The sequence below is a fragment of the Heliangelus exortis genome, chromosome 15 (assembly GCF_036169615.1).
Source record: "Heliangelus exortis chromosome 15, bHelExo1.hap1, whole genome shotgun sequence".
NCBI lineage: Eukaryota > Metazoa > Chordata > Aves > Apodiformes > Trochilidae > Heliangelus > Heliangelus exortis.
Window position 1 is genome coordinate 9,943,863 of NC_092436.1, and position 23,404 is coordinate 9,967,266.

Consider the following 23,404-nt stretch of genomic DNA (forward strand, 5'->3'; position numbering starts at 1 on the left):
CCCTGCCAGCCAAAACTTTCAGCAGTCTCATTACAGCAACTTTATGGCTTCTTTGCACTGCTGGAGTGTGAAGAAAAGCCAGGGAAATTGTCATGGGAGTAAACCCCTATTGCTAACATGAGATGCTCCAGAAACAGCTGGACTGTTTCTGTCATTATTGTTTGTTTTCTTTTCATGTAGGAAAAGTGCCACATCTCTGTTGGGGCACTGCAGTCCCACACTGTGCTGGTGTCACTCAAAGGGGGAGTGGAGCAGGGATGTCCTGGATGCTCCTCACTCCAGCATCTCCTGCAGGATCAGAATGTCCTGTGCCTTGGTTTTTGTTGGAGGTGTCCCTGCTCCAGACAGACCCTTGGAGCCCAGGGCTGAGTTACTCCATGGGAACAAGAGCAGCCTCTCTGTTTGCCCCTGAAGCAGTCTGAGGGTACAGTGCAGGGCTGGTGGGTGATGGAGGGAGAGGGAGGGTTTCACAGAGCAGGCCGGGCAGGCAGGGGACTGAGAACTGCTGTGCCACATGGTGACAAAGGACAATTACAGTTTCCCAGAAAACTCCTGCTGGAGCCAGGTGAAAAATGGCATTTTTTTAAAGAAAAAGTCCCTCTCAATGGGATTAAATGCTTGTGACCATCTCTCAAAGCACCACCAATCAAATGGCCAAGGAAAGAGTCTCTGCCAAATGCATTTCTTCTTGAATAAAAGCCATAGCTGGGGAGCATCTTGATTTGGAAATTGGCCCAGACATCCTTCCATAGGGCCCGCTTGTTCTCTGGCTGGCATTAGCTGGGCTTTCCACTTCCAAGTGCTGAAAGAATTAGAAGGCAGCTTTTAAAAGGCCTTTTCTAATGTGTTTTCTATTAGGAATCTCCACTTGTAGGTAGATGTATTAGAGAAAAGCAGTGAGGGACAAGAAAGCCTGGTATCCAGTGCCCAAAACATACTGTCTTCCTTAATATACCATCTTTATTTCCCTTATTTTCCATCCCTCCCTTTCTGGACCTGGGGCATTTGAGTTCTTGGTTTTTGTCTGAAACATCATCTTCCTCCTCTTCCTTCTAGGAGACAAAAAGATGAGCCCGTGCATTTGGAAAGTCCCCTCCCAATCCTTGGCACAAGGCAGGATTATATAAAACAGTAATTCACAATTTCCTCTCAGTCCCTATGTTCCTTCCCGAGTTGTTGAAGCTTTGTGCAGAGCAATGATTTCCTCTGACATGAACCCAAGTTTGCTTCCCTCTTGGAGGCTGCTCTGCTGCCTGCCAGGGAATGATGAGGGAGGGGGTGGAGCAGGCACTGGTGTCATTCTGCAGGCACGAGTGGTGCCTTGGCAGTGAGCGTGGCTCTCAGGTATGGAGACAAATCAGGGGAACTGTCTCCCTGCCCCAGTGATGGCCTTGGTGATCTGTGGGAGATGCAGCTGTAAGGTGCAAGTGGGAAGACTGGGTTTTCCCAGGAGGAGAGCTGTGGGAAGGGGTTGGTTACCTCGGTGGCACCAGGGATCAGCATCTTTGCCAGAAGTTTTGCTGCTCTTAGCTTGCTTTTTCTTTGGGGTATCTCCACAAGGCAAGACATGCCAGCCAGCAGCTGCAGTTTGGAAGGGACAGGTCAGCAGAGCTCACCTTTCCTGGTATGTCCATCATGCACACTTGTCAGCAGAGTGGAGGGGCCTGCCTTGCTGTGACCATGCTATTTCCAGTGCCTGAGGTGACAGGGGCACATGCCATGTGGCCAGCAGCAAGGCTGCCTTGCTGGGGTGCTTTGCCATAAGCAGCCCTGGAGGACACGTGGAGGAGCCTGCAGCTGCACCCCAAGGACAGGCAGACCTCCTGTGGGGGGTGGGACCCCAGAAGGACTGGGACCCAGGCAGGACTTTGGCCCTATTAGGGGTGTAAATTGATCTGTGGTCCAGATCCAGGCTGGAGTTGGCCTGTTGTGCAGGACACCCTTGGAATAATGTGAAGATACCCTTCAGCTTCAGTCTGCAGCATCTGTAGCTGTCCCTGGGTTAAACTGCCAGGGGGGAAAATTGTGCTGAACCACATGGGACTTGGGAGTGCTGAAACAGCTGTTCAGACTTCATCTGTAATTCCACAAAACTGCAATCTCCTCTGAAACCTTCTCTGTGAGGTTCTTGTTGAGTCACAGGAAGAAATACAGCATGAAAATACCTCCCTGTCCCACGGTGACAAACACCTGGGGTACAGGACCCAGATTAGAAAGTGAGAGTGCCAGAGCTTATCTACAGTCCTGTGAGGCTGTCTGTAAAACAACTGTACTGGGTGATGCCTCACCCCTGAGAGGATGAGACCAGAGCTAAATCACCAAAGGATAAGATGCTACCCTATGCATCAAGAGGGCAGCTCTTGCCTAGTAGCAGTAGAAAGCCATTTAGTGTTGTATTTATCAATTTAGTCTTGAGTCATTCTGCATAATCTAAAAATTCTTGTATCCCCTGCAAAAGCTTCCCATTTTCATTTAACCCTACAGACATCTTAAATTTCCTCCCTTCGGCTGATGACAAAAAAAGGTGTTTGCAGACAACTTTCTTCTTTCCCTCCTGCTTGTTGCATGATTCATTCAGGGCTGCTGCAGTTCTCTGTAGGGATACAGGAAACCAGGATAAGGAGGCAATTGCATCACCAGCATCATTGCAGATCGGGCCAGAGAAGTCAGGGGATGCTTATGGTACTCTTGTGTTCACATGCTAATTACAGCATCAGCAAAGCCAGGTCCAGGCTATGGCTTTGCCTGAGGAAATCCCCAGTGATTTTAGCTGGGAATTCCATTTACTGTTTGTTGCAAGTAAACGACTAACAGGAACCAGACCTGTCAGGTCAACTTGAGCATTTCTGAGGTGTTAGTGCTTTAGTGTAAACATAGGGCTGGATATATTGTGCTCAGAAGTCACCTGGAAGTTTTTCATGGTGTGCTTGCCCTATGCATGATGAGGTGCCCACCTCTTCTCTGGGCCAGCACAGAGGCAAACCATTTATGTCTGTGTCCACTCTGTTTTACCACTTTGCTCACAATTCTGTTTTGATGGTGCCTCTGGAGCTCTCTGTCCAAGGAGAGCAGCAGACATGCTGGGGCCCTGCCCATGCTGCTCACCACAGGAGTCCTCATCCACAGCTCCTACAGAAGGATGGCCATGCAAATAGCAAGCACTTTATTGTTAATAATAGACATAATTTAGAGATGAGTTGCTGAGAGATTAAAGGGCTGGCTGGACTGGTTTTTGAGGTGAGAGTAATAGAGCTGAACTACATGTGTGCATCTCACCCACTCCACCTTTTATCATTCTTCCATATAAGTTGTTAACTTTTGACTTGCAGTAATTTAAGAAAAGCTCTGTTATAATTTCCACACAGAATCCCTCAGGATGGATTTCTGTGCCACAGAAACCACTCTTTTAATGCATGTCATGGGTTCTTTATTGGCCATTTTATCATTGGCCATTTTCAGCATTGTCACAACTATTCTAGTGATTTAAAGTATAATAAACTTGAAAGCCCTTCCATATCAGACTATCAGAGAGCTGTAGATGAGCAGCTTGAACCCTGGGTAAATACCAGGGCTGTCACTCCTACAGATGCAGTCTCCATTTTTAAGTGGGGTTTCAGGTTACAGCCGGACTTCACAGCACAGTCTTCAATTCTTGCAGGGTCATGATGCTGTGGATTAAGATTTATCCCTTCCTAAAGAGAGGGAAATTACAGTAAACAAATCACTGAAATAAGAACCTGGTGTCTTTAATATTCTGCATCCACCATTTCTGTGGAGGAGAGGTTTTGCTGGACTTCTCCTCTCCTTTGGGCTGTCTCTCTTCCAGCCCGTTTCTGGTGGCCAGGAGAGCAGCTCCTGCTGCTGAGTGCAGCTGAGGTTTGCTCTGGACAGGACGGGTTGGACAATCTCAGCCTCCCTGGCTGAAGACTTGGTTGAAGGCAGAAGAAGCTGTTGAGAAAAGAGGGAAAGGGCAGGGGCACTGGAGGAAGGGGTGCATCCTTCAAGCACAGCAGGTCACCGTGACTGAAACCATGAGATCATCAACAAGCTGAGCTCTACCTTGCAGAGAAGTCTTTTTATATCTCCCTGGCAGATGCCAACCATTTGCTCACTCACTGAAGAAGGTGCTTGCCAGAGACCAAAGTAGAAAAGCCCCTGGGGGCTGCAGTGGTGCAATCACCAGCTTGAAGCCAGGCTCTGGGAAAAGAGGCCTTCTTGCTGGGGCTGTATTTACCCAGGTGTGATGCTCACTCCGCCCATGGATTCCTGGCCATTGCCTCCATGCTCTTGGCTCTGCAGAATTGGGTTGCTGCCTGCTGCAGGGCTGTGTTGTGTCTGCCTGTGATACCATCAGCCCTGTGCAGCATCTCAGCATGCCAGGCACTTCTAGGGCAGCTGTCACTTTGCTTTGGTGAAGAAAACCACAGCCAAGGGTGAGCTGGGCTGTGTAAGCCTGAGCATTTTCTGCAAAGGTTTAACTCTGTGAATGATTATCTGAGAGCTGCTTTTGAAAAAGTTACTGGAGATTTGTTGTACAAGTTGACAGAAACAGAGGATGTCCAGGGCTCCCTCTCTCTCTTCCCATACAATTATGTATTTCTAATATGGTTAACACTAATTTAATGGGATGGGAGAGCTACAGGACTTCCCAAGAGCAGTGTCCTCCAAGCACCAATGATATAACCATGATTGAAGATAATTGTCACTTAAGACTCTCCTTGAAGTTGTTTGTAAGACTCCAGCATACGGGGTGAAATAATTGTGTTTGCTCTCAGGATAACTCCTGTGTGAGGTGAAAATTAGATTTGGTAGGTAGGGGAGAGCTTCATGGGGGTACTCACCTGCCCCAGGCTGTTTCAGTGCTGTGCTCTGCACTTCTGCACCACTCTGCAACACCCACCATCCTTTTCTGATGCCTCATTGCTCCCTGGCTGGATGAGAGGAGGTCACTTGCTCAGGAGTCTTCAGCCTTTCTTTAGTCTTAGGAAACAGAGGTGAAAACACAGAGCAAACAGTCTGAGAGCCCCCAGCTTGGGGGAGAACTGCTTAAGTCTGTGTGCCCTGTGCTGGTTGGTGAGGATGCCAGCTGAGAGGGGGTTGATGCCACCTCCACCTTCTGCAGAGCCACCACAGCCTTTGGGACAGTCGCTGCACAGCATGGCTATGGAGAAGGGGCTGTGGCCTGTGACAGGGGTGGCCATGCTGTTTACACTGCCCTTGTGTTATTTACGTCCTCTGTTACTCAGAGTTGCCACTGCCACCAAGGGGGAAGGACAGAAGGACTCGGTGTCTCCAGATGGTTCCTCAGTGCTGGATCACTTACACTTACGCAACTGCATCTGCCTGAGTGTTAGCAAACTGGATGGGTCCCCAAAGTCTGCCTTAAGAAAACCTCCTGTGGCTTTTCCTTTTTAATATATTTTTCTTGCATATTTCTTTTGCTTTTTTGTTTACATTCCCCTGTTCTCTTTGCCTGCTCCCTTCTGTGTTGTTCATGTTCATGCCCTTGTCAAGTTTTCAAGCTACCATGAGCCATTCCCAGGGGCACCTCTCTTTTTTTCCAGTGGCAGAAGCAAGACCTCACCAGGGGTCAGTTGCTGTCGAAATTTAGGCTCTAATAAAGAAAACCTGACCTTTACAAGCCCTGGAACCACCCCTGAGAAGAGAGTGTGTTTCCTGCCCTGCTGAAGCCTTAACATTTCACCAGTTTCTCTTTCTACTTTGATTCCCATTTTTCAGAGAGGCTTCACAATCACCCTGAGCACCTGCCACAGTCTGGCTAAAAGGCAGCCTGAGCTGCACAAACCCAATCTGTCCCAGGAAGCCCCTGAGATATTTCCACATCTCTGGGTGCTGTCCCCCTCCAGGAGGGTGGGAGTCATACAGAAACTGGTGGCTTCTTCCTCCTTCCCTCCCAAGTGGTGATGCTTAAAAATACATCAGTTAAGTTACATTTTAGAATAACTGCTTTTGAGCTGTCCCATGGTCTGGATCCTTTCCCCAAATATGAATCTGTATAAGTCAGTGTCATTATTTGAAATTGCAAGAACTGAATCTCACCCATGTTCACTTCTCATGGGCAGCTGCTGCTCTGTCCCTTGTCCTCTTTGCCGTGTCCCAGTCCCAAGAAGTCAAGTAGATAATTTGGAGAATAAGTCTTTGTAAGGGAAAGGAAGGGATGTATTTGAATAAATATTTTTGTTTGTGGGTGAAATGGCATCCACTCACCTGTACCTGCATTACCTCATTAGTACTGTTAATCATAAACTAGCAGTAGTGTTAGCTCACACATTCATCAGGGGGTGTCAGAGCTGCACAGAGCTGGCTGAGGGGTGGAGAGTTGGAAACCAGACTTTCATCACTAGTGACTCTGGCTTGCTAAGCAACCTTGCTCAGATCCTAACCCCTTATCTGCTGGGTGAAAGAGATGTTTTCCCAAATGCTTCAAGATCAGCAGATGAAACACGTTTTGAAAATGAGGGAAATGCTTTTGCTTTGATGTAAACAGGCAAATGCCTTCCCCTCTTCCTTCCTCCTTTGTTCTTCATCCTTCCTCTCAGCCATTGGTGGGACTGTGCTCCAACACCACTGTGCACACTGCAGCACAAGGGGCTGTGGGCAGGAGCAGCTCCTTCTCTCTCAGGGAGGGTCCCAAGGGCCATTTCCTCCTTCCAGCCTCACGTCAGGCCCTCTCTGGCATCCCAGGGATGGATCCCACTGGTGATCAGTGCCCAATGCACATCACACTCTGGCTTTATTTGAGGAAGAAGGGGGGTGGCTGGGCAGCAGGAGAGCTGGATGGACATGAACCACCTGTCTAAGTCCCTGGTGTAGCTCTGCCAGGCTCTGCTTATTCCCACCAGGAAAGGAAACTCCAGGCTGCCATCAGCTCCCAGGGTATGGAGTGGTCTGCAGCATCTCCGTGGGTCATGGCAATTAAGAAATGTGGTGAAAGAGTCTCATTCAGCCTTCCTGCACTCTCTCCAGCCCCTGGTGTGAGATTTGGAGGCTGCCTGAGGATAAGAGACTTGATTATAAACCATTCCCCACATCCAAGCCTGTTCCACACTTGCCCTTGGGATCAGAGGTCACCTGCACTGGGAATGGCACTGGTGAGAGAGGCAGCAGCAGAGCTGCATGTGAGGGATGAGGGGAGGATGGACTCCATGTCTCACCATCTCTCTTCCTCTTGAGGGAACCACAGCAGCATCACAAAATCTCACAGTAAATCATAAATGGGGATGTTAAGTCTCTGTGTTTCCAAAGAGGCAAATGGTAATGTCCAATATCACCCCGCCTGAATTCCACCTGTGTTCAAAGCCATCCTGGAAATGTTCAGTTCAAGGAAGCAGAATTTAGGTTAGAGCAATCTTGCCCTGATAGTTAATGTTGCATTTAAGTGAAATCTATCAACTGCAAAGATTTGAGTGCACAAGAGCAGCACATGTCCTGGAGTGTTGCACTATTGTCAGGAAAACACAGGGGAGGAAAATCATTATTTGCCAAAAAACATAAAACCCCAGGAAGACATTATACAATGCTCCCAAACTCCAACAGTCAAAAGCTCCTGCTGGGGGACTGCAGCATTTTACACTTTGATTTAATAGTTTCAAAGACAATTGTTGCTCTGTTGGGAACCACCTTCAATCTGTTCAATGATCATAAAAGCAAAGAAAACAGTGTCCTTCTCACATTCCCCAAAATCAAAAAAGAAATGAACAGCCTCCTCAGGAAAGTTAGGGCAAGCAAACAAGAGAAATAAGATAACACAGCTTTTAAAATCCTTTTGCAGCTGTTCCGCATTCTGGCTACTTTCCAGAGTTGGATGATACTCTGGCAGGAAAAAAAGAAGTCCTTCATACCTAGAGTTTGATGAGGACATTATTTCTCAGCAAAGTAAATGAAGCTTCAGGTTTGGGATTTAGTGGTGGAATTGCCATTTGCATCAGTTGAAGAACCAATGATCTTCATCAAGACTCTGGAAGATTCAAGTGATATCTGATTGGTGATATCTGTTATTTTCAGGACAACACTAGTGGGGAGAGATCTGTGTTCTTCAACTGGTAATAAAGGATAAAGAGGACTTAAGTTTTCAGAGGAGCATGAAGAACCAACAAGTGGAAATGTGAAGTTAAATTGGTGCCTGGCTAGTGGTGAGCAAGCAGGCTAAGAGCTGGCAGTAACTGGGAAGTTGTGTCAAAGTCTCACTTCATTGCATTTGGCTGCTGGATCCCCATCCCTTAGGAGAGCTTGTGGGGAAAGAGTGTAAATAAGCACAAACTGCTGTAGGGAAAGAAATACCATCCCTGGGCTGATGGATTCAGAGGCACTGCCAGGCATTCCCAAGGCTGTTACTGGTACCTAGGAGCCATGGATGGACTCTGTGGATGAAAGCTGCTGTGTCAGCCCTGCAGCATAACAAGTAGCATCACCATGGCTCATCCAGAACATCACCTTGTGCAGAGATGCCCTAAAGCACAGGTTTAGGTTACAGCAAATTAAAAGGTCTGAAATGTAATTTTCTCCTTTCTTCAGAAGGTTTGCTCATAAAGTAGCTAAACTGTGGGATTCGTACACTCTGGGGTTCCTGGTGCCCTTATGTTATACCTCAGCTTCTTATCACACATTAACTGGTTCTTCTTTTACTTTCATCTATGAAGAAGCAACCAATGGTTCTTTCATGTCGTTCTACCTTAGGATTCTTTCTACACCCCATTCTTTTATCATGCTATTTAAAAGTTACAGGAAGAATTGTTGGCAAATGGTACACGAGAGGCTGCTGAAACATGATCAAAAACCAGGAGGTTCCAATGAGAGACCGAAAATGCAGGAAGATAAAGAGGAGAATCTGTAGACAACCTGTGCCAAGCTTTACCAGGCTGGAAGGCCCCTGTGTAGATGTAACACAAGGCTGACACTCTGTCTTTTAGCCTGGAGGGCAGGAAGGCTACAGAGAAACTGGTTTGCTCTGTCCCCACTCCACTCTGAGCCAGCTGATGCTTATGGGAAGAGCTGCTCTGCTGCCTCATGGATAGTGTGAGGACTGAGCTCCTGGATGCCCTATTTTTTGGATGACTAGCTCAGATGGAGATCTTCCCAGTGTACATGTCCCAAATTAAGTGAAGCAAGATTTGCAAAACCATTTAGCAAACCACTAAAACAATCTATTGCCAGTCTATAGCCTAGGGCCAGGGAAGGAATTTTTTTCTTCTTTATCCTTTCTTTGAAATGTCCCTTAGGAGCAATTTCAAAGTCCCTCTGTGACTGTGTGGGCAATAGTTGATTCCTGCTGATTGAAAAGGTCATTTTTAATTTCTCAGCAGACATTCACCCTGCAGAGTGGCTGCCCTTGACCCTGGGATGTCTCGTGACCGATGACGAAAATTGATCTAATCTTAAATCTTCCACCTCTTCCACGACTATACTGGAACAAAATAAGGCAATGTAAATGAGTGACATCCAGCTGACTATGTAGTTAGCAAGATGAACACATGTGACCTGTCTCCACACATTCCTTGCTTTGTGGGATGCAAGTGGTCCATCCCTCTCATTGTGTTTGCCTAGTGAGCAAATCCAAGCTTCCCACAGGTGAACAGGCGCCAGTCACGAACGGAGCCTGCAAGGCTCCTTCAGCCAACTTCTGTTTTGAATATCATGTTTTGTCTTGTGAACCCCAAGGAATTCAGCTCTCAAGACAGAGGAAATGTTGGAAGAGGTCAGACGAGCTGTGCTCCCTCTGTGTTACTCAGCACAGCAAACAGCACACGTTCCAGGGCAACATCTGATTTTCTGCTTTTACAAGGCAGATGTTTAGGAGAAACGAGCTGCTGTTTATTTTAATTGCCATCTTCTAAACCTTCCTACGTGCAAGCACACATTCAAAGACCATAAATAAGGATTGCTCAGATGATGTATTTATTTGGGTAGCTAGCCCTGTCTTCCATCAGTGCTTGGATAGGGCTGTGTATGGCAAACCCAGTTCCTCTTGCACATCAGTTTTACAGTGGTGTAGATCAATCAGGTCTAATTCCTCTCCCAGTGACAGTAGCATAAATCTGAAATTGCTCCACTGACGTCAGCACTGTAACAGCAGTGTAAAGGAAAGTTAGACTTGCTTGACTTCAGAGTGTCACTGCTGATTTACACCAGAACAAAAGCAAAAGTAGTTGGCCTTGCATGTTCCATCACCGTGTTACTGAACAGCAGGCTGGGGTTTGTTCAAGGACAGAGTGGTGGTGATGGAGAGCAACTCCATGGATTTCCCTGGCATTATGTTGACACAAATGAGCTGCACCATCACTGCAGTTTGGATCTTGAAAAGCTCCATGTCACTAGGTCAGTAGTGAAAAGAACAAACTGAGGCTCTTGTGTAAAGTGATCAGTCTTGATGCCTTTTCCAGGACAGCTACGTAGAGATGAATCTGACTTTTTGGCTTGTGTTGTGGTCATGGAGAGCAAGGCAGTGGTATCCTTGTGTCTTGATGGACACAAGGAAGAACTGGTGGTCCTAGCTGCAGACAACAGGGCAGGTGGAGGAGCTGCCCTTGCAATTGTTGCTGAGAGCTGCAGGGGGCTGGAAATGGTGTCTGTGCTTTTCTTGCTGGAGGGTACACAAGAAATTGCTGTAGGCATTCTGTGATGGCAGTGTTCAGGGTGTTGATGCTTACTCACTTGACTCTCTAGGTTTCCATCCTTTGTCTCTAAAGGGTTAAAAGTGAAAGCCTGGCTGTGAAAGGGGTGCTGGCCCCTCTCTCTGCTCTGGCTTCAGACTGAGGATTCAGTCAGAAGGAGAGGAGAAGTAGAAATTACCCCTTGAAGCTCTATGTCTTCTCAAACAACCTTGCTGTTTAAAGATGCTTTAGCAAGGAGGGCTTGGATTTGGGGAAGTTTGAGGGTCCAATGCATCCATCAGCCTCACTGCATTAAAACCATTGGAGACAAGCTGATTTACACCTGTCCTCAGTTGGCATCTGGCCAATTCCTTAGTTGTTCCTAAGTGACTTTCTGTTTTAGTAGAACACATTTGTTCTGAGTGGCTTGGTTTGCACTCAGTGAAATGCAGCCACGTGGTGTAAATGCTTTAAGGCCAGCGAGTTGAAATGGGGTTCATGTGAATTACCAGGCAGCCTGGAGGTTCCCAGAGCAGGACAGGCCAGGGGTGTCCCAGGGAACTGAGCCCTTCCCACTTTCTTTCTTTCTTTAAAAAAGCTGAGGTCATGCTTTGCACATCTCTTCCCCAGAGCAGCCCCACCCCAACCTCCCCCATGCTGACAGAAGTGAAAGGCAGAAGAACTGTAGCCCTTTCTTTCCACTGCTTACCCAAGGGCTGAGCCACATCTATCATCAACAAACAGGAGAAATAAAACCATTCTCCATGCTCCCAGTTCCAAGGAACTCCGTCTGGGTGCATGAGATGGTTCCCACATCCATGCTATACATCCATACAGGGATGGTGCCTGCTCAGAGTTCCAGACATGGTTTTCAGCAGCAGCCCAGGCTGAACCTGTAGCCCACAGTTGCTTGAAGGTACCTTGGTCACAGCTCCTTGGCTGGGAGGTGACCCTGTAGAGAGATGACATGAGGGCTAAGTGAGCATGGCCTCAGTTTTCCCACCTGTTTGTTCTCCCTAATGGTGAATAACTCAGCTGATGTGCCCACTTCTGGAGAGCAGCAGAGTTTACCAGTCATGAAATCAAACTTTGATTATTGCCATAGAAACTGGCATCCTATGGAGCATCAGGAAGAGGACATTGGATTTCTGTCTCCTATCAAAACTGATCAGCATGGATTGGATTTGGAATTCCAGAAAGTCACCATTATAATAATCATAATAATAATCATATCAGAGAATATACAATTATCAAGAAGCTTTGACTTCCTTTGAGTTCCTAGGAGGAACTAAATCAGGACCTTAGGACTGGCCACTGAGGGATGTGGGTGGTTCAGAGCAGCACTGCAGGGATCAAAGCTCTTTCCAATTAGGAAAGGAGGCAATTAAATCCCAGTAGCTGAGGGGTGCAAACACAGAAACATTACCTTGCTCTGCTTCATGGCTCTTTCCTGACGTGCAATTTGGTAAGAGAATTCCCTCCTCTTAGATGAACTCTGCAACAGTGGCTTTGCCTTGGGAGCTTACAGCACGGTTCAAGTTTCCTTGCCAGCTTACAAGCTCCATCTATAGGATAGTCGAAGAAGAGCCCTTGGCTTCAAGCTGATGAAAAGGGTCAGAGAAGCTTTGCTCAGAGATTCCAGTTTTGTTCTGGACTAACTCCAGCATGCTTAGCATACCACATTGCAGAAAGTCACCAATTTCATTGTCATTACTTCATATTTGGGGATAGCTTTCCCCTTGTTTAAATTGTCAGTCCTTGGTCCCATGCTGCATGACTGTGGGGTTGTTGCCTGTGGACATTGCTGGAACTGTGGAGCTGTTACTTTTCCACGTGGGAAATCTCCGAGAGTTTTCGAAAGAGCTTCTGGTTTGCAAGATTTCTGGGTTACAGTTGTGACACTTTTTGGCTCTGATATCACAGAGTACCCCATGTACAAAATTAAACAGTAGAAATTAACATATCCAAAATATCTAACTTCAGCTGATTTAGCAAATCCGTTTCTCCTTAGCTTGGTGTTTAATGATTGCCAACCCCAGCCCACACTTCACAGGCTGCACCACCAGAAGTCATTTCAGTTCATGGGGGTTTTTTTTAGGAGAAAGGGACTCAAAAGGTGCTTTTTCTTCCTTCTTTTGTGCAAAGTAGAATCCATCTTGGCAATCAGGTGTGGTACAGACTGGGGCTGTGTGTGTTCCCAAAGGAAGGCAAGAAGGGACAGTCATATATACAGGGCAGATGGAGTGTGAATAGTCCTTTAAAAGAGATGCTGGCAACTGGCACTGTTGCAAATCATCTCTCTCATATTGGAACTTCATTTTGCACAAGAAATACTACTTCAGTTTGGGTACCCAGAATTCTTCTGAGAGAGGCATTGTGTTCCCAAAGAACAGAAATGTTTTTTTCGTTTCTTCAGCTGCATTCTGGTTTTAAAGGCTGCTTACACACACAGCCTGCTGCACCCAGACCATAATCTTTGATGTGTATTTATTAAAATACCACTTTCAAATAAAGCAAAGCATAGGTATATCCAGTACTTGCTCCTATCTCAAGATTAATTTCCCATTTTTTCATCAAACATGTCTGACATGTGGGTATCTCCACAACCAAGAAAAAGCCCTATTTATTCTCTTTTGTAGATTCACAGATAATAAAACCAGAAGGAAATGTGTTCTTATTTCCTGGGCAGCTGACCTGAGTGTATATGTGGAGATGTATCAGTTCATTCAAATTCTTTCATGCAATGAAGCTTTGCCTAAAGCAGCCACTGTGGGAAATTCATGGCTTGTGTGTTAAAGCACCCAGGTACAACTGCTGCTGAATGGCTTGGTGGAACATCCCATCCACACAGCTGAGGAGTGAAAGGCACTGTAGAAACATCACCACAAACCTTGGGGACTGGAGCTCCCCACCTCGAGGAGCTGCAACATCAGCACCTGGGGCCATGAATGGGCAGGGAAAAGTGGGAGCCCAGCACGTGGAGAAGGGAACCTGCTCCTGGTGCTCCTTCATCCACTGGAGAGGGTGTGAGGTAGAGCCAGTGGCCATGGTATACATCAGGCAGGACCAATAAGTTCTGAGAAAGTCCAGTTTCTCTCCTGGCTTCAACATCTGAATCCCTTCTCTACTCCAGCCTCTACTGTGCTAAACTGATGCTTTTTTTTTTTTTTTCCCTTCTTTCTCTGTCCTGCAGAGATCCCTGGTTGCCCAGGAATGGTTGAGAGCTGAATGGGCTGATCTCTCTTCCTCACCATCCTGAGCTCACGAGGGCTCTGAAGAGATTGCGTGGGAGCATGGAATTGCTCCTCTGAGCCTGGGGATGCTGTGGGAAGTGATTGCCTTGGCAAATGTCTTCATCCCAACCCATAGCCCATCCTGCATCGCCTGAAGGAGAAGCTGATGAAGGAGAACCAAAAGACCAGGAAAGGCTCTGCTGGCACTGAGAGAGGCACTTTGCAGGAGTCAGTGCATCTGAAGAGGCTGCAGGAGCCCTGTGAACTGAAGGAGGTGAAGGTCCAAATCACCACAGAAGGTGCTGAGTGGTTCCCCTGGCACAGCATCCCTGGAAAGTGCTTTCAAAAGGGGAGGGAGGATCAGGACCTCGTGACTGTCTCCAGTGGGTGGTTTGGAAGAGGCACAGCAAGGTCACTGCCTTCCAGTCAGGTCAGACCAGCAGGACGTGCCCACAGCTGCCTGTCCACATGCTGGCTGGGGCTGGAGTTGAAACAGGAATCTGAGCAACACTGAGAGAGTTGGAGTGTGGAAGATTGCTTTGATTTACCCTGTGCTTGTTTCTCCTTCTGGTGTCTTCTCTGTCTACCTCTTTCTCTCTAGGCCTCTGTGTACTGCATATGGAGCACAGACCCTCACAAACAAGCAGAAGGATCAGCACAGGGCACATCCTGCCCCTGTGGGGCTGAGCTGCCCACTGCAGAGCCACTGCTAGATGGGGCTGACTCTGCACAGTGCAGATGGAATGTGGCCTTTGTGTGCCCCTTTTGCCAACAAATATGCAACTACAACACCTGGACTTCAAATGGGAGAAAGGCAATTCTCTCACATGTGCTGGTGCAACAAGCCACACTTGGGAGCTGATTTTTCACACCTGAACCCCAAAACTTTTACAGAGCATCTGCTCCTCTCCTATAGCTGTGCAAATGAGGATGCCAGCAGCCTGCACACGTGGCTCCTGCTTCATCAGAGAAAGAGACAGAGATGCAGGGGGTGACAAGGCTCAGACAGGAAATTATAGGAAAAACTGATTCAAAGCCAGGGGAAAACATGCACCTTTTACCTGCAGATGGTGTCCCAGCTGCAGACTGTCCTGCCCAGCTGGGTGACTCCAGGTCTCTGGTCCCTGAGCTGCTCCCTGAGACCTGGAAGGAACATGCCGGTACTGAACTGTGCCAGGAGCCCCATCTCAGCCCTTCTCTCTTGGGCTTCCAGCTGTCAAGTCCTTCCTCATGTGCAATCATATTTATTTATTTATTTCCTTGCTATTTGATGCAATGCTGCTAACAGAGCATCTTCCCCTCCAACACCCACAGCCAAGAGAGGAGGGAGGGAGGGAGGGTGAAGGTGCATGTGGTGTGTGCCAGGTGTATGCCAGGATCCAGGCATGGGCACCGAGTGGGCATTTGCTTCAGGAGGGAAAGGCTGAGGTTAAACCAGAAAAATGCTTTCCCTGGGGTGAGTGTGCAAAACTTTCATCCTCTGAGAATGAAGAATAGGCAGGGCAAAGCTTTGCTAGGAAGGACAGCTGTATAAGCTCTGCAAAGCCCTTCTAGCCAGGTTGTCTCTGTCCCGTTGAGCTTGTGCAGGGTATGTGTCTCTGTGCAAGTTGCTTGCCCAGATCTTGTCCTCCCAGCTCTCCCAGCTGGAAGGAAGCAATTTACTGGGCATACAGCCTGGCTTTGGACAGTTGGGGCAGGCCCCAGCCAGGGCAGGTTTCCACCAGGGTGCTTGCAGAGTTTGGATACCTGGCAATCTTTTCTGCTCAGTCCAAAAAGAGAGATTCATGTACAGAGCCATTTCACACAGCCAGTGTGAGACCAGCAGGCACAAACCTCTCCAGAGAGTGCTGTAGCTGTGCTGGAATAGTTCATGTTCAGCCTTGTTTGTTCCTACCCATTTTGCTAAAAAACTGGCACACCTGCAGCATCTGCTTGTGGTAAGGTCTCCCATTTTATGGAAAGTACTGTGTGTCCCAATCAGAGAGGAACTGCTCCTCTCCCATGCCCAGCTGCTCTCCCACAGCTCCCACGCTCAGGAGGAAGCAGGGGTGCCCAGGAATCCCTTGGCAGGGCCCCTGGCTGCTCCAGGGCAGCCTGGCTTCTCCCATTCCCTTCCCTTTGAGATGCCTCACCAAGGCCTTGTCCAAACCTGTGTGACTGCTGAATGGAAGTATTTCCCAACCAAAACCTGTTCCTCAGAAGATTCCTGGCTGGCTCAAATTACTTATTGTTTACTGGAAACACTTCCCTTGGGATTAGTTTTCAGATTAGAGACATGCATGGGATTGTTGTAGTTCTTTTTCTCACAAATCTTCTCATGTGCAAGAGCAGGTTTCAGTAAGTGAAATGGATACAGTTGCTCTAATAATTTGCCAGCATGGCCCTAAAACTGCTGATCATTTCCTTCCTTGCAGAGTTGTAAGAGTTGGAGATAGAAGAGATATGATACAAATCCATCTGCCTATGGCCCTTCAGGCTTCTTCCATGTATTACATTTCCTGGTGGTGTGCTGCATCTATTTTTAAATGCCCTGATGCCAGAGTTATTGTGAAGTCCTTTGGGAAACTTTCTCTGTAGTCCAAGTCAGGAGCTGCTATTCATATTCCACCTGCATTTCCTCCTGAAAACTTCATTCCATTATTCTTAGTGATGCTCTTTAAATACCTGCTGCTCATTATGTCCTGCTCAGGCTCCACCACTTGACCTTCACTCCTCTTTCCTCTCTGTCACCCTGATGGCTACTGCTCCCCATCCTTCCCATAGTTTGGCACAGAATGAGCCCGTTTGTTTAATTCAGCCATGCAGAGTTTTGTCAGGGACCCAAACCCACAAGCAGAGTAGCCAGGATCTCTGGCAATGCTTGGGCCCCCCAGCAGCTCTGCTTTCTCCCTCGTTGCAAACCATGTGGGATGCAGGAAAAGAGCAGACATAAAGCTGTGTCCAAAAGCAAACCAGCATTCACATCCTGCAGGGAGCAGATACTTCCTAGGGACAGTACACAACCAAGTCTCCATCTCAGCAAAGCTGAGCAGTGGAAGTGTGGGATGCTCCAGTATTGCCTGTGCAGCCCAACTGGGGATGGGTGGGGGGAAGAAATTCGTGGGGTGGCAGGGAGCTGTGGTCTGTGCTGCTTGGAGATGGATTCTGGGAGCATGGCAGGGAGGGAAGCAGTGGGCAGCAGAGGGGCTGGGGAGTCTGTGTGTGCAGCACGTGGCTGCAGCACCACTGTGGTTGTAAGAGTTCTGTTCTTCTCACTGAACAAATTGTTCCTACAAATAAAGAATGAAAAGTCCTCCTCTTCCCACTCTTCCTTTTTTTTTTTTTTTTTTTTTTTTTTACACTATTCACTGAGCAGCACCAGAGGAAGGGACTGCACCTGAATGGTAGGAACAGAAAGTGGCTGTGAAGTCCTGCAGATCCCAGGGCAGCTTGTGGGGAGGTGCTGGGGCTACCTGGGGGAGCAACAGAATGGAGGCAGATAAAAATCAAAAGACAAAATGCAGTAGAGAAGGTTGCAGGGCCTCTCCCCAAAGTTTGCTGATGCTGAGGGGTAACAGGTTGCACAATCTCCAGGCGCTGTGGGAATGGGACCCTAGGACAGATCTAGAGAGGAGCTGAGCAACAGCAAGGCCTTCCCTGTAGGTACTGGTACTCCAGGTGCTGTGTACTAGAGCAGGAGGAGGACAGGTCAAAGAAACCAAGGAGAAAAAAAAACCAACCAAACATATAGTAGGGTACAGAGTCTCTCAAGGGCTTCATAGGATGGTAACAGAGGAATCTGGAGTCCCCTGTGTGGCAGTGTGTGATCTTGAGGGCTGGGTCTTTGCCCAAACTTCAGATCAGTGATAGTGAAGAAGTCCCTTAATTCCTCCTCTCAATCCCCAGCTGTTCTCCTGGATGACTTGGGGCACGGTGGCAGTGACAACATTACAGCTCTGCAGAAGCAATTGTCAGGGGAAGAATTTGGTCCCCAAACAACAAAAGAATCAAAATTATCTATTTCCAACTGAATTCATGATTAGACTAATAATGACCTCAGTTTAAAACATTGAAGGCTCTGAATATATACATAAAGATTTTCAGGGCAGTGGTTGTGCTCTGTGCCTGGCAGCAGCCTGTTCTCTGCCATGGGGCTTCAGGCAGCATCCAGCCTACAGATCCTTGCAGCCTGGGGATTGGTGAGATCTGAGGTATCAGGGGGAATTGGTCTCTATTCCCAAGGAACAGAGACAGCCTCCAACTGCTGCATCACTGTATGCAGGTCTCCATCATGCCTTACCTCCACTTTTTAGCCTAACTGAACAACAAAACCTCAGCATCTCCCATCCTCACTTCTAAAGGACACTTCCAAAGTCACTTACTGTTCAGACACTTATGTGCCAGGCATGTGCAGAGCACCTGCCATCTACTAAGAGGCTTGTTTAACCTCAGCAGGCAAATGAATAGGCTGGGTTCCCTCCAGCTCCCAGACATTGTATCTGGCTTTATGAGCTCCGGGGTCAGCCCTGGATTTTGGGACTGGATAAACTGAGTCTTAGACAGTACACACAACCTTGCCATCTCCAGACATCCCAGGATATATCCAAATACCTTTCTAAAGTTCCTAAAACTGTAAAGCAATCCAGAGAAAAGAGCTGTGAGAAGATTATTGCAGTACATAACTGCAATAAACCTTTTCTTCATCCTTTCATGGTTAGAGGTATGAACATGAGTTATGGCAACTTCAGCCTCATAAGAGCAGCATATAAAATTGTTTTCTTAAATGGCTGGTAAAGAACCTCATTAAGCTGAGATGTCAGTGCTCACAAATGCTGCTGTCTGAATGGGACTATTTTTACAAGCCAGTTTAATCCTTCCAGGAATCAAGTGACCCCTTTCCACCCACACCGAGCAGGAGATTCACTCTTTGCTCTTTGTTTTCTGACCTGTTTGTTCATTCGATGCTCTGGCACCATCACCTCTTGCAGCAGATGAGATGCCTCAGCACTTGCAAATGTAAGCAGGTTAATAAAAAACTCCACATCTGGCTAGTTTTCACTCTTCCTGGAAAATAGCAGAGGCTACAGGGAAATCAGAGGCTTTTCATGTGCAGCCAGCAGCAGAACAGGAGGAAAATATTCACATGCTCCAACTGCAGCTTTCAGGGTCATTCTGTCAGCTGCCAGGCTCCTGATGCCCGGTAACCCTTGTAGAATGCCTTCCTGCAGTGCCTCTTCTTTGGGGCACAGATTTTCCTGGAGGATGGAGGAGGAATGGGGGGATCATGCCCTCACGGGTGGCTCAGTTCCCATCCCAACCTGGGAGCCATGGGCCCTCCCAGCTGCAGCCACTTCCCCTCATCCACTGGTCCTTCATCTCTTAGTATCCTTTTAAAAACAACACAGCTGGGCATGAGCAGCTGGTACTCTCCCTGCCTTGTATGCCTTACCTACCTTCTGGAGGATGTGTCCCTTTCTCCATCTCCTGACACCACTCCAAAGGGTGCTGCTGCCCCAGCACCAGTGTTTTTCCCCATCCTCTTCTAGCAGCTCCAGCAGCCTCAGCTAGCACTGCTCTGCCTTCCCCAAGCAGAAGCTGAGTTCTGGGTCTCCTGGACACATCTACTTTCAATTCTACAGGCACAAAACCCATTAAATGTTGGATTAAATAACTTCATGCTGATAATTTACCATAATTTTTATTATTATGAGAGAATATTTAAATCCCAGATGCCCTGGTTTGGTTTCCGTGGAAATGAATAGAAGGGGTCACCTTTTGATTGCAGAATCCTGATGCTGAGAGGAACATTTTTGCCTCATCAGTTGTGGAAATGAAGGGGGCTGGGTTGTCTGCTTTTCTTTTTGTGTGTGTCTGTCAGTGAAATTCGTAATGAAAAAGTGAACCTGCACAGAGATGAGAGCCATCTGACAGCAGGAAATTAAAAACAGGAAGAAGGGGTGTTGCAGAAATTGAAATAATGTTAATTAAAACACAACAAATGACAGCAAAAATGCATCTGGACATTACAGACACCAGTCTGGTTTGTCAGTGTTGCTTCTCAACAGACAGCTGTGACTGGAGACTGGAAGACTAGAGAAATATCTAATGCTGTTGCCAACCATGAACTGACTTGCTGCTAATCCTGACTGCAGCCTGCATGGACAGCCCATGTTTTTAAGAGTTAATTCTCATTCAAAGCCTGCCCAAGCCAGTGGGAAGGTTGTGAGGGCTCCCAGGGGTGCAGGTGACTGCTAACTGTGTTTGCAAAGGCAGTAGCAATGAGGCAACCAAAGCAGGGACCTCCAGGATGCTGTGAACTGCCCCAGCCCTGTGGGAAAGGATCTGGTCCTGCAGGGCTCCAGATCTAAACAGGAAAGAGGAGGTAAATAAAAGATCCAGGGGTGGCAAACAGCCTCTAAGTGTGTTCCTTGGTTAAGCAGGGGTCAGCTCAACATCAGGAAATTATTCCAGCCCTATGCTGGCAGAAGCTGCCTCTCTAGACAGGCTGTTTTTCTAGCAAGGTCACAAAAGCACTTTAGAGTAGCTCAGCTGGAGACATCTGCATTTTTTCAGACAACTCCTGGCCACTCAGGATCTCCAGAGCCTTTCCAATGGCCCTGGACTTGGCCCATGGCAAGAGGTTTATTTTGACCCTGGTGTCAGCCTTCCCAGGGCTGCACAGATGCAGCTGGGGAATTGGAGATTCCCCTTTGCCTTCCTGCACATCCCTGACCACTTTGCAAGGGAGGCAGAAGCATCAGCTGCTGCTGCTTGTGAGAAATGTGAAAAAATTGTAGAACCAGAAAGCAATCGCACAAGGAACAGCAACCTTCAAAGAAAGATTTTTGGGAAGGTTTTGTGTTTTGTTTTGGTTTTTTTAAAGACTATATTTGTCATCTTGGAAAAATAATTTCAGATGGTTCTTTTTAAAAAAAACAACTAAGTCACATCCCTTTTGCTGCATTCTCCTTCCTCTTTCTAATACTAAGTGAGTGCACTGACCTGCTGACTATTCCACTTTCTTCTGCACTCCTTCAGCTGGATAAGTTTTGTGATTTTTTTTTTAAATATACAACAAAGGAAAGAAAGGGGAAAAATAAGGACACTCTCAGCATCATCTCCACAAGTGCATTCAAGGACAAAAGAAAGAAAGAGGAAATTAAATTTCTCAGTTTGCTTTTATCATCAAAACCAAACCAAAATGAATGTGTCAATCCAAAACGAAGTCTGACATATTTAAGAGATCCCACTATGAAAATGTAATGAGTAATGTGGGAGGTTTTTTGAGAAAAAATACAGTTTTGCTGGAATCTATTTGTCCCCCAGATCGAGGCTAACCAGATTTAAATGGCACTTCCATCTCACCGTCCTGTGGCTGTAGTTGAATACTTTGTGCTGCTCTTTGTACAAACTCCAGAGGTTTTGGTAAACAGCTTAAAAATCCCATTTGGCAAGTGGCTTCCAGGTGGCAGTCACTGCCACAGCCCTGGTGTGCCTGGCAGCAAGATATGGGAACAGAGCAGGAGAAACCAGGCCCTGCTTGCCCATGTTTGGGAGGCCAGTGGGCTCTGGGTGGCCCTGCCAACCCTGGTGGCCCCAGGGCCACCTGTTCCTGCTGGGGCTGTGCTGGGCAGAGCCTGGGCTCTATTTTTGGAGCGTGCTTGAGGGCAGGGAGGATTAGAATGCTCCAAGTGCAGGAAAACCAACTGAGAGGGCTGAGGTCTGCTCAGCAGCAAAGTTTCTCCCCAGTTGGGTGCAGAAGGGGTGCCAGGGCATCCTTGGGCACAGCAGCAAGGTGCTCAGCACCCACCACAATCAGGACAACGTTGCCAAGTTTGTAGCAGGCTGAAGGATGCCAGCCAGAGGCTGAAGCCTCTCTCTCTGCAGGATACTGGGCAAAATGTCCTGCATCTATAGTGAGCTGAGATAGAGACACAGCCTCTAGATGGGGGCTTGAAGGAGGGAAGCAGGAGGGAGAGGTGCTTTTTCTAGGACTGAAACGGGGCAGTCATTGAACAGACCAGGAAAACCAAGAGGAACTTCACAGGAGAGAATCTTCATGATGAGAGGAGCCAGGTCATGTGATGAGCCAGAGATACCAGAGGAGCTCCAAAGCTGACACCCTCAATAAAGATACACCAGCAGGGCAAATCCTTGGAAAGCTTTCAAAGAGTGTTGTTTTCATCCTGCTGCAAACAAACATGCCATTTCTTCTGCCACCTGGAGCCCTGACTCTGCCTGCTGCCTCCTCTCTTCTTTTTACTCCTGCAGGGAGATGGGACCATTTGCCCACAAGATGCTCACGTCAAGTCCTGAAGCTTCAGCAGTGCTTCCTCCCATCTGGACAGGGCAGTCTCCACCTCTTGCCCCCTCAGCAGCTGGAGTCTGTTTCTCCTGTGGCAAATTCCCTGAAACCTCAGGGGAAGCCCATGGTTCTGCTCCCATTTTCTTTGTAACTGATTAAGAATACTTCCTCATGTAATGGATACACACCTAGAAAAAATAGCAGCCAACACTCCTGCTACCCCTGAGCCTCCTAAGTCTGAAGCCGTGCAATGCTGGCAGGGTGACAGAAAGAGCCAAGTTTATCTGCAAGCTGCCACTGCAACTGAGTCACGGGAAAGATTTCAGCAGATGCAGAACTGGGGAGTTACAACTGCCACGCTTGAGCTTCATGGAGAAATACAGAATACTTTACAGGAACAAGAGAACAAGCCTGTCCCCAGAATAGAAATGAACACCCATTTCGTCTGCTAAGACCTCCCTGTGCTTATTTAAGCATCGATTCCTGTGGTGGTTGCACTCTGTGGAGCTCTAATTAGCAATTACAGAATGTACCAGAGCAGCATCGCCCTGGCACAGCTGGGGACTGCGGAGCCAACCCGGCCGATGCTGAGTCAACCTGGAGGCTGCATCTCCAAGGTTACTTCTGATAGGAAACCACTTGCTGGAGAACTTTGAAGGAAGCAAACTTGTTTTTGCCCATGGCAAACTTGGGCTTTTTCTTTGCCATGAATTCCCCTTAGCTCAGCATTTTATAGCTGCCTGACATGGAGCAACTGCTTGAGCAGTACCTCCCTTTCTAAGACTGTTTTGTCTTCTTCCTCTTTTCCTTCTAGTGGGGGTTGTATTTCCTCAAAGCCCACCTGTACCTCCATTTTTTTGCTACAGGCTGCAGAAGAAGCCTTCCAGCTCAGCTCTGAACCCTGCAGCCTTCTGCATGGCTGGGAGAAGAAGGAGTCTCCCTCCATCCATGGGTACGTCTCCCAGGACATTCAATGGCCCCTCCTTCCCATTCAACAACAGCAGTCCTGGTCCCAAACTACACATACTTGTTCTAAAAGCTGAAGAAGACCCATCTGGTGATTTGTCCTGTCCTGGAGGTTGAATTTCCAGATTCAGACAGACGAGGGTATCAGAGAGCAACACAGAAGGGGCTTGGCTGCACCAGCACAACCTCTGCAACATTCCCACCGTCCCAGGGCTGGGGAACCAGCCTGTTGTGTGCAGCCCAATAGCTCCCTGAATGAACTGGGATCATTTTAAAACAGAACATGTCAGGCTTTGAGTCCTGCTCTATTA

At 47.6% G+C, this 23,404-nt stretch overlaps 1 protein-coding gene across 2 annotated transcripts in view; it reads left to right on the forward strand.

The window, feature by feature from the left end:
* ADRB2 (adrenoceptor beta 2) overlaps nucleotides 1-17,135 on the forward strand; it is a 30,633-nt gene extending 13,498 nt beyond the window's left edge. For both annotated transcript variants that reach the window (XM_071758882.1, XM_071758880.1), the window contains one exon: nucleotides 13,804-17,135. In XM_071758882.1, the coding sequence (XP_071614983.1) occupies nucleotides 13,804-13,838 (35 nt within the window). In that variant the 3' untranslated portion in view covers nucleotides 13,839-17,135. The remainder of the gene's footprint in view (nucleotides 1-13,803) is intronic.
* The last annotated feature ends 6,269 nt before the right edge of the window (nucleotides 17,136-23,404 follow it).